This window comes from Delphinus delphis, chromosome 9 (assembly GCF_949987515.2).
Source record: "Delphinus delphis chromosome 9, mDelDel1.2, whole genome shotgun sequence".
In the NCBI taxonomy this organism is placed as follows: Eukaryota; Metazoa; Chordata; class Mammalia; order Artiodactyla; family Delphinidae; genus Delphinus; species Delphinus delphis.
The window spans coordinates 59626371-59638056 of NC_082691.1; the positions used below are offsets into that span (position 1 = coordinate 59626371).

The 11686-nt window shown below is 45.0% G+C and overlaps 1 protein-coding gene across 2 annotated transcripts in view; it reads right to left on the reverse strand.

Annotated features, from left to right (window-relative positions):
• Window positions 1–10172, reverse strand: part of JAZF1 (JAZF zinc finger 1) — a 337621-nt gene extending 327449 nt beyond the window's left edge. For both annotated transcript variants that reach the window (XM_060020654.1, XM_060020653.1), the window contains exon 1: window positions 9955–10172. In XM_060020654.1, the coding sequence (XP_059876637.1) occupies window positions 9955–10069 (115 nt within the window). In that variant the 5' untranslated portion in view covers window positions 10070–10172. The remainder of the gene's footprint in view (window positions 1–9954) is intronic.
• Window positions 10173–11686: the final 1514 nt, after the last annotated feature.

An 11686-nucleotide genomic window follows, 5' to 3' on the forward strand; every position in this document is an offset into this window, starting at 1 on the left:
GTCTGTTTCGTATGTCAGATGGGACTCATATTGAATTCTTAAGCAATGCGTATAAAGCAGCTAACCAGTGCATCACTAGTGGACGCTTAATGATGGTAGTTATTGTTACCATTTTATATAAATAAGATTGTCAGAACTGTCCAAGTGGAATCAGGATTCAAAATCCAATTCTGTCTAGCTTCACAGCCCCAGCTTCTCCCCACTGCAGCCTCTGGCCTCCCTTACACCAAACATCCCTGGCAAAGATGTGGAAGGGATGCAAGATACTTTTTTGTCCTAGCATTGTTTAAGCCCTAGAATGTTCTAGACAACAAAATACGGTAGGTCAGGCAAAAAATGATTCAACTAAGCTTCGTAATATTCTCAATCTGGAAAAGGATTAACCAAGTTCAATTCCCAAGTGTAAAAATAAAGAAGTGGATTTCCTTTTCAAATCTCCCTTTTAAAAAAAAAAAGTCTTCTTAAAATGTCCTTAATATAAACTACCCTAAACTAATTACATAACTAGTGTCTGTATGTGTGCCATTAACATATACACATAAACAAATAAATATGTAAGTCCTCACGTATGCACACCTCCAGAGATGGTTAGCTTCAAAAATGCTTTTCACTGCCCAAAGTTCCCTTTGTAACTTATTCTTCCACAGCCCAAGACGTTTCTTGATTTTTATTTTCATTTCATTTCTGAAAACACTCCTTGAGGAAGATGCTAGGAGGATGGCAAGGCCCAGTCCTACAGAAAAGGGCCAAGTTTCCGGGGGAGGCAAAGTCCATAGGTGGCTACCATAAAGTACGGTGCACACAGTTCTGGCAGAGACATGAGCCAACGCTACAGCACAAAGAAGGAAGGACCAGTTATGATGATGCTATTTACTGAGGGAAATGTTTGTTTTTTAATCTTACCAAAATAAACAAGCATTCTAGTCATATTTCACCAGATAAGGTATTTATCTAATATGGTAGCATATTTAACTCAAAATTAGAAGGCGGTACTTCTAGGATAGAAATGTCTAATTCATAGCTTGCTGTGAGGGTGAATCAGATACTGTATGAAAATTGTTTAGAACTGTATCTGGCACATAGTAATGACTCTCTAATTAGTACTAAGAAATGGACCCAAGTTTTACAGGGCCTGCAGCTTTAGACCCTGTTTATGAAAAAAACTGCAACATTATAAATACAAAATGCTTAGAAAAGTGATTATTTAGATTTAAAAAAATCACAGCAAAATACAAAGTTTTAAAGCTGACATTACCAAAACACCACAAAATCGAAATTCAGAAAAAGAACCCAGTATGTGAATTAATTTATCACCTGAAACACTGCTGTAAATACTTCTTTGGGGCTGCACACTCTTGATTACTTCTCATATGACAACGACTCATATTAATATCATTTTCTATACGGCACAAAGATAAATTGGTCTTTCCTCAAGCATGGGTGATCAAAATTTATTTTTAATTATTGATAATTCAGAAAAGTTACTTTTAGCCTCATAGCTCTTTATGATGCCATATAAATTTTTAGGATTGTTGTCAAATTTGTAAACACTTATTTTCTTTCACATGTCAGCCACAAGAGTTCAGGGCATTCCAAGTCTCCTTGTGCATTGACTAACTTTAAATATTTTTTGTACTGATGACACTCAGTAATCAGTTTGCTGTGTTTTTTGTTGTCACTGATATGTGTTTACGTGTGTGTGTTTCTACACATTTACACACTCACGTCAAACAAGAAACTTAAACACGGAATTCCCATTAAAAAACATGGTGCGTTTATAAATGTATATTTGCATTATTGAGTATATTCCTAACAGAAAGAACTTCCATGTCAAAGACACTTAGATGAGAACTGAATCTTCTACTTACAATTTTATACATCTAATAAGTAGAAGAATTTTCCAGACTAGCTTCTGGCTCCATACCATAGTCAAACCATATTCCCACCAGCAGAAGTCATAGTACAGATTCATGCTGCAATATTAACCCGTCCCTGCCCCTTTTTGTACAGACCCTAGGTGAGCTGGCACATTGGCACATCCCCCGGTGGACGACATTCCTGGGAAGTGATTCCTACCCTAGGATGGCTAGGAATAACTTAACTAGACACAGAGACGACTGTGAACTGAATAAATGCATCCCACTCAACCCAAACTAAAAGTGTCCCCAATTCAACTGCCCCTTAGCTATATCTCAGAAACACTCTCAATTCCGATGTCACTGAATCCAAGGAGAAATGTTACAGAAGGGAAGTCAGAGTGGAAAAGGATAATGTTACCCGACTGCTGTTAAAATCTTACCCCCTACAAATTTTACAAGTTATGATGTCATCCATGAATGCATGGCTGTGTACACTGGTGGGCTCCTCTAGGGCCTTGGAAAGGGCCGGGTGAACCCAAGCAATATACTCAGAAATGGTAAAACATATACTGTACAAGTGAGGGGCCCTGGGGCTTGCAATTCATTAGCTTCACAATAAATCTGCCTCTGTGGTCCCGATTATTCTTCATCATTTATCTCAGTCTGTACATGTCTGGTCTCTCCAAATAAATTTCAATCCTTTGGAAACAGGAAGTACAGTCCTAAGTACTGTAGATAGAAAATACTCAAAAATGTTTGTGGTAGTCCTCACTATGCACAGTGATCTAGGGAGAGAGAGAAATGTATATATATCCACCTATAAATACACATATGTATATATGTATACGTATATCTGTGTGGTGTATATACACATACATATATAAATACACACATATACATACGCCATTTATGTATGCGTTATATATGTATTTGTATTATATATTTTATATATATAACATTTATCTACACATTATGTATATACATTAATTCTATATATGTATAATACCAAAGAAAGAGTGAGTCTTTTCAAATTAACAGCATGGTATCCAGATCTTGTCCCTTCAAGGAGGTCTATCTCAGAAGAAAGGCACTATTAGAGCCTGGCAGACAGAGAACAGGGCTTCCTTTAGGAGGCCAGTGGGTGAGCCAGGCCATCAGGAGACTATCAATGCTCTCTAGTGCTGGACAGAGAGTCTGTAGTTAGTGACCCAAAAGAGGCACTTTGACGTCTGCCAAAGTGGAGAGAGAGTTATTGGGAAGACTTCATCCTTAAAGAGAATATCCATTAATCTGGTCTGTGCTTGCAGCTGGACTTTAAAAAAAATAGGTGAAAACTACTGCATGATTACAGTGCTTAGTGCAAGGGGAAAATATAATTTTCTTTCAACTGATTTAGCATATTAAATGAAAGCCTTTTTTTAAAGAAACATATAATAAGTTTCTGACATTTGCAGTTTCCGATTTTCAAATTCTAAATAAAACAACATCTGCTATTCAAGAATAACACTTTAGCCAAGTCAGTATGGAACAAATCTATTATCTCGTCATGAAACAAAATGTATTATCTGCGATCCAGCAAGTACTGATGTTTCTTCAGTAGTACCCAGTCTGTACCATGTCTGCACTGTTAAGATCTGAGGGCAGGGGTAAGGATGGGGTGCGGAGGGAAACCTAAGGACATGCGGGGTATGATTCTTGTCCTAAAAGCAAAAGCTGGAAAAAAAAGGGAGGATTTTTAAGGGCTTCAATAGTATTGTGCCCTGTCTCTCAGACCTCAGTCTAAAACTCAAGGCCTTTGGCTTCTAGACAGTCCTAGGAAAGCCCCTCTCATCACGTATCACCAGCCTGCTCCAGTCTGGAGGCTTCTTCCCTGTCATCAACAGAAGAATCGGGTTTTCTGAAAACAGCTGTCAGTTTGCACTTCTAGAATTGTCAAGGTGGGAAATGTCACCAAAATAATTGCACTCTAAAGGAAACTAGTTTCCAAAGAACACAAATGCTTCTGTCAAGTTAGTTGGCTGTAGGCAAGAGTTTTTCTGTCTGTGCGTTTCAGTCATACATCAGAAAACATGGACAGGAGAAAACAATCAAAAACTTGTGAAACTTATGAGACAGGATGTTCACTAGCAAGGTTTTATAAAGGGTGATTTGACTGCTTTCAGGTGACAATTGGGCAAATGGAAAAGCCACTAAAGATGGTGTTTTGGAGGAAGTTTTACATTTAGGGGTCCCCCACTGGGTGGTGTGTGCACACATGTGTGTGCGCCCACTCATGCACACACACGCACTTAAAATCTCCCTGGCTCTCTACCTGGGACCTTCTAGTGAACCATGGGAGGGATTAACAGGGCATCCTGCCACCAAGCCACAGGGTACAGGCAAAGAGCAGGGCGGGCAGTGACAAGCCTTTAATTCATCCATTTATTCATTCAGTCATTCCTTCTCTCCACAGGAAATGCCCTCGTGGGAATGTGCCCACAGCCCCAAGGCACAGTGCCTCTTTCTAGTCTTGGGTTTTTTTTCAACTAAACGCAGGCCACAAGGAAAGGCCATGTTGGAAGCCGCTGGCCTTGACACCACTTCCTAGTCCACAGCGGCAAAGGCCTTTGCCAGAGTCTAAAGTACCTCTGGCCACACGGAAGAGAAGGTGGCCAGAGGTTGCAACCCCAACGCTGGACTGTGGGTGTCCCATTTCTGACTCTCAGTCTTTCCTGGGACAGGCCTGGTGATTTTATATAGTTGTAGGTGGATACCACCCACATTCTATTAACCTCTAATGTAGACCTTCATAGGATTCCAACATACTTACTTAGCAAACACATAAAATGGCAAGAAACTGGATGACGTACATAACTTACTACTACTGAAGTAAGTGAGTACTTTACACATAGTAGCTCACTTAACCCTCATCAGCCACTCCACGGGGTAGGCGCTGTTATGAGCCTCATTATACAGAAGATGAAACTGAAGCTCAGTGTGGTTAAGTCATCTGTCCTTAGTCAAACGGCTGACAAGTGGCAGAGATGCATATTCCAAACCAAGCAAACGGGGTTCACCATGGGGCCTCCGAGATGATCCTCATCTCAAGGGGTCAGTTACTTCCTGAAGGAGGAAGCAGACCGGCTGGGGGTGGAAGGGGAGCAGGGCCAGGGCTGTCTAGCTCTTCAGCTGTCTGGCAATTTGGCACAAGCCCAGGTCTGCATACCCGTCTGAAATTCAAATTCCAGCTCACACTTACCAGTCACGGAAACTTAGGCGAGTTAAGTAATCTTTCTGTGCCTCAGTTTGCTCACCTATAAAGTGGAGATAATAAGGGCCTACTACATATCATACACCCATCTATTTAGTATACAGTAGCACGGCTTTAAGATAATGCAAATTTTTACCAAACCGTCCTTGGAGCCAAATCCTACATTATTGATAGTAACTACCTTATTTTTCTTTCCGGAGACTTTGACCTTTATTAATTAGATGGTTTACAAATCTATCCTACAAAATGAAGCAGCATGGATTTATTACCCGGATTTTAGAGATGAGGTGACTCACAAGAAGAAACCTGCTGACATTCAGGGTCAAGACCCAACCAAGTCATAGCTACTGCAAGCCACCATTAGGCAACAATGCTCCACTTCCTTATGGGGCCCCGACAGAAAAGTCTTACTCAAGAATAGCAAAACTGGGCTTCCCTGGTGGCGCAGTGGTTGAGAGTCTGCCTGCCAATGCAGGGGACGCAGGTTCGTGCCCCGGTCTGGGAAGATCCCACATGCCGCAGAGCAGCTAGGCCCGTAAGCCATGGCCGCTGAGCCTGCGCATCCGGAGCCTGTGCTCTGCAATGGGAGAGGCCACAACAGTGAGAGGCCCGTGTACCGCAAAAAAAAAAAAAGCAAAACTGAGGCTCCCAACATCTGGGGAAAGTTCTAAATGACCTGCTCGTTTAGTACCATCACAAGAATAACCGAATCTGGTCAAATCTGTGTTTCAGTTTAAGAGGTGCAAGTTGCATTCTTATTCCCTCTGCCTGGACCTTAATGTTCCCTGTTTGTCCTCATGGCTAACTCCCTCACTTCTGTCAAGGTTTTGGCTCACCTATCAGCTTCTCAGTGAGGCCTATACTGGCCAACCAAGTGGAAATTCCAACACTTCATCTCCCAATCCACCTTAGCCTGCTCTAATCGGTCTCTTCCATACCACTAACCACCTGCCAACATACTATATAATTTACATCTTATGCTGACTATTTATTGTCTATCTCCCACCACTAGAACATAACCTCCCCAAAGGTTGGGATCTTTGTTCACCAAAATATACCAAGTGCCTAGAACTGTACCTGGTACAAAATTGGTGCTCGATATCTATCAGTATATAAATAAAAATCAAAATGCTTTTGATTCTTACAAATGTACCAAATAATCAAATCTAGTAAGAATGATTAAACAGTTGTCTTTCTCAGACCAAAAGCCAAAGACTTCACAGCACTGGGATGCACAGACGGAGCAGACATCTCATGAGTCTGTGACATGACCTTCAGTGCTAAATTTAGGGCTCTCAGTGTTTCTATGATTCCTAGTTACCAGTTCAACTTCACCTACCTAGGATGTGTATGTCAAGAGTGTTTCTACAAACTCAAGTATTTACTCACAATAAGAAGCAAACAAATCCTGATCAGCTTTTCCCATCTCCAGGAAACAAAGCCAGGCTATGAATGAACTGACAGTGAAGCTGATGGAGAAACACTTCACACCTGCAGGGCTGTGGGATTTCTAGGCAATTTAAGTTGAGGGGGAAGGGTTTTAGTTGGGGTACCCAGCTTGTGCACGGAGACAGGTGCTCCAGGACTAAACCAGCAATGAAATGCAAGGAAGAAAATGGGACCTCAGGTGCAGCACTCCTCCAACAGAAAGGAAAAGAGCTAAAACAGATGATGGTGCAAATCACACTTCCTTTGGCTCTACAGCCCCAAATCCTCGTTCCTAATGGGTATGGATAATTGGTTAACAACAAGAACTGAGTGTACACGTATAACAGCTACTCTCAAATTAATGCACTTAATTAATCTGAACTAAGCAATACAGTTATAATGAAAACTATGGGCTTTGTACACTAAAGGCCTTGAAAAATCTGTCATGCAAGAAATATGCCATATTCCCATCTGTAAACCTTCATTTCATTACTGCTTAAGGATTTTGACTAGTGGTTAAATGGTAATAACTCAGAAAGGTCAAGATGGACCTGTTACTTGAGCACATCTCTAATACTCCTATAATTGCTAAATAACAAACTCCTTGAAAAAATTAAAGATAATATTAACATATATCTTAGTAGTCTTCATGCATCATTTTAATGTGGCCACTTGATGACAAAGACTCAGAATTGGTAAATCAATCATTAAAAATAACAATCTCTCCAAAAATTTATAGACTGACCCACAAACAATAAATTCCACTTAACAATACATGTAGTATAGAACATTCACCAAATGCTTTATCTGGTATATTTTCACTCATGTCCCTTCATCGGAAGTGTATTTACATGACACTGCCTACTAAGTAGGTTGTTTTTATTCTTCTTGAGGTCAATTCTTATTTCTTTCTGCATATGGGGCTGTCTTTGAAAGTAAGGGGCCTCTCCTCAGTTAAGGTACAGAATAGTTTCACTTGGTCTCTTCAGCCAGGGAATTCTAAGTGTTTGTTCATCTAACATTTACTTCCCATAAAGTTTTCTATTGTCAAACTAATTCCAAAGTATAGTAATTGTTAGCCGCGCCTCCAAATTCACCTAAGTCATAGCTACTGTTATAAATTTAAATGTTCAATATTTTCACTAAGAGAAAAACACTAGCCCTTTGGGGGTGACCATCACTTAAAAGTTTTACAAAATTTATGGACCACTTAACCCTCTTAAAAATGTTTGCACGATACTAAAAACAATTTCTACAAACTTAAAGAATTTGTGATTCACCAATAGTTTTAAATTATCTAACTGATTACAGACTTAAACCCTCAAGAAGGATAACTGTCTTTAACACATTTTAATAAATATAATTTTATTTTCTTTTAACCAGCTAGTCCAAGTAGGCAGGCAATGTGGGGAAATTATTACTTACATTAATTACAGTTTATCCTAAAATAACTGTGAGTGAATGGGATATGCAATGACAGCCTTCCCTAGGTCAGGAAATGTTATTTATATAGTTATATAATACATATTTATTATATTTATATTTTTTATTTATTATTGAAAGTAAGAGAAACAACTTCAACTCACAAAATTTCCATTGGAGCTTTGCATTACTGGAGTTTTAGTATTATTTTAAACTACCCATCATGAAAAATCTGATTTATCCTTTAAGCACCTTCAGTTATTACTATTCAATCATGATGATGAATCAGCAAATATGTTACTGCATTAAACTGCTTTTAAGACTACCAAAACTTCCCTAGCTCTTCTGTCACACCTTTATCAGAGGAGATGGCAAAAGTTATTACACGGATGTTTTAAAACTTTGTAAGTTTCAAAACCTGGACAATTACTCATCCAGATTATGTCTTGAAAGATGGTTTGTAGACATTTTCAATGAGTATTTCCCGTTCTGGATGTCCCATCATATACCCATTCTAAACTAGCATTCAACGTTTATTAAGCACTCACTGTGTGCAAAGAGAAAGCATTATACTAAGAGAAGGAGCTTAAGGCTCGGCCTCATTTTATTCGTGCATAAATACACAGCAGTCGTGATTTATTCTCTCAACTTTGTAGAAACGTGAGCTGCATCCACATGGCAAAATCCATAGCATTCATTGGGAAATGACTTTCTGGGGGCAATTCACAGGTTCTCTGGATTAGGCAGCCCCGTTGGGGCATCACGCGGGCCCTTCATCTTCCAGCCCACACAGGACAACTCGTGGGCTCCGGCCACACCTTCCGCAGGTGGCTGGATCGCCCGAACCACACGAACCCGACCCATCTCTCCTCGCAGCAGCTCCGGATAGGAGCATGGAAACGTGTGCAAGGGCTTCTGCTAATTAAAGGACTTGTTGAAAGGCCCCGGGGTCTTGGGCAGGAAGAGAAAGCAGCCGCCCCGCGGGGTCCCCCTCCCCCGCGGCCACCAAGTCCCCGGCGCCCGGGGCGCTGCGCAGGCCGCCGCTGCGGATACCCGGCGCAGCCGGCGCACCTCGGGCCTAGCACCATTTGAAAGGCAAATCTCAGAGCCGGAGCGCATTTAAATGCCCTGCCCCGGGTCCTGGGGGACGGCTCTCCAGCGGACGCAGCCGCAGGGGCCTCCGGGGCGGCGCGGCCCTGGGCGCTGGGCGCGGCCCGCGGGCGCACCCGGGACCTCAGCCCGCAGCGCCCCGGCAACCGCGCCAGGCCGGGGCAGAAGCGGGCGCCCTCAGGCCAGCGAACCCTGCCGCCGCCGGGGGAAAGAGCAAGCGCCGCGTCCTCCGGCCGCGGCTCCGGCCCCCTCCCGACGCACCACACCTAGCAACCAGCGCTGACAGGACGCAGTGGCGGCGGTGCCGGGAGGAGGAAGCGGAATGGCTGCCGCGGTGGAGCCACCCCCGCCCCCCCGCTCCCACCTCCCAGCGGCTGCAGCCGCCGCCGAGCCCTGACAGCTCGAGCCCGGGCGGAAGCGGCGGGCGGCTTGCAGCGCCCGCCCCCAGCCGCCCCCAGCCGCTCCGACCACCCGGGCCAACTAACTCCGCGCTCCTGCCCAGAGCCGGCCGGTCGCCCCGCCAGCCCCGCCGCGCCCTCCGCCCCGCGCCGCATCGGTCCCTCCCCCCGCCGCCCCCTCCACCGCGCAGCCCCACTCCCACCACTTCGCCGCGGGCGCGCACGCCCCTCGGAATCCCCCAGCCCGCCAGCGGCACCTCGGGGCGCCCGCCCCTCCCCCTCCCTCTCCCCCAGCCCCACCCTGCCCCCATCCCCACCGCACCTCGCGCCTCCGCATCCCGCCACCCCCATGCCCCGGGCTCCCACACACCCTCCCCGCCCCGCCGCCGCCTTCCTCCCTCCTGACCACCCCTGGCCATTCTGGGGTTCTCGCCTGGGCAGGAGTTTCCGCGCGCCGGGCACCCCCGCCCACCCCCGGGCCATTTACCGATGTGGTTGTCTTCGATGTGCTCGATGAGGTCGGCCAGGGTGGGGAAGTGGAGTCCGCAGCCCCCGAATCGGCAGGTATTAGAGAAGAAGGAGGCGGCGGCGATGCCTGTCATGGTGCTACATCGAGAGCCCCCCTGGTGTCGGCTCAGCCAGCGCCGGGCGGGCGGAGGGAGGGAGGGAGGCAGGGTGGGGTGAGGAGAGGAGGGGCTGGGGGAGGGGGAGAGAGGCGGGGTGAGGGGAGCGCAGAGGACCGGACGGAGGGAGAGGGGGCGAGAGCGATGGAAGGATTGCGAGGAGAGACCGGGAGGCAGAGGGGAGGGGAGGCGGCGGCGGCGGCGGCGTCGGGAGCGGCGGGGGGAGAGGCGGGGGGAGGGTGGGGGTGGGAGTGAGGCCGCCGCAGCTGGGAGGAGGGACCAGGGCGCGCGGCAACAGCTGTGCGGCCCCAACCTCCGCCCCTGGACCGAGGCCTCACCTGGGAGCGCCTGCCACCAACTTTATCTCACTCGGCCTGCCCTTCACAGTTGGTAATACATGCAATCTGTTTGGAGCCTCCTTGGTTATGTGTATTACATTCCTGGTATATATACATCTATTAATTACACTTACCTCCCTGCAGTGAGAACTCAGGGAGTTACCCAGGCCCCTCTCAGGGACATTTGTTTGCACCTGGCCACCTGTCTAGGTTTGACACTGACATTCACAGGGGACCCAGGAAAGGTAATTGTGTGCAACTTACTCCTTAAACCTTCTTTTAAAAAAAAGCCCATTTTCTCTGGAGGTTTGTACTAATTGATTTTAATGAAGTTTCCCTCTAGGCCAGAAGAAAATCTTAGCTTTATTTAAATTTCAAAATAGAGTGCTTGATTGTCAAGTGCATTTGCCTGTGTTTTACATGTGCACCGCGTTTGTAACACTCCCTGCCCCTTTTGGGAAAATGAAAACTAATTTCATTTCCCCAAATTATAATATCCCACTGCCCCATCTCAGATCTGGGGATTAATCCATCTGTCTCCCTGGTAGCAAAACTATCACAGCAGAAAGGACAGTGCATTGGTGAAGGCTAGAAGGAGTAGAAACAGGGTCAAGGGACATACTTTCTCTTCATTTAAAAGAGAGAGATCCTTCCAATCAATCTAGATTACACCATCCTGTGAGCATTTAAACCATAATGTTAACCAGTTAAGCATTTAGCCTGAATCAGGTGGCTTCTCTGAAACCAACATTTTGCTAAGAATCAATTACCTCCTCGTCCCCAACCCCACCCCCAATTTCACTGGTATTTTACCTTTAAAGCTTGCATTCTCCAATAGCACTTTTACAGTTGCCTACATATTACCAGTAGTTTATGATGCAACAGTGCATTTTTTCATTATGCAAGTATACTGAATTTAGCATTTTTCTTCAGGACAAATTTCACTTACCCTCTGGTGCAGACACATAGAGAAATAGTATTCCCCTGTCCATAAACTATATTCATCCCGAGTGTTATTTCTAGTAGGATTCTTAATTCTTTTCATAGAGGAAAGGCACCACAAAAAGTTTTACAATCTGACAGTCACAGCAATTGGGGGTGATGAGTGCCCTCACCCATGGCATTTCCTCTTTTCGAGCCCATCTCTTCTGTCTGCCAGCTCACAAGGTAACAACTTGTGCTGAGATGAGAGTTGGGTTGGGTGAGGCTCGGGTAGTGGTATGGCTGAAGTTTAGTTTGGTGCCAAGAATGATTTCCT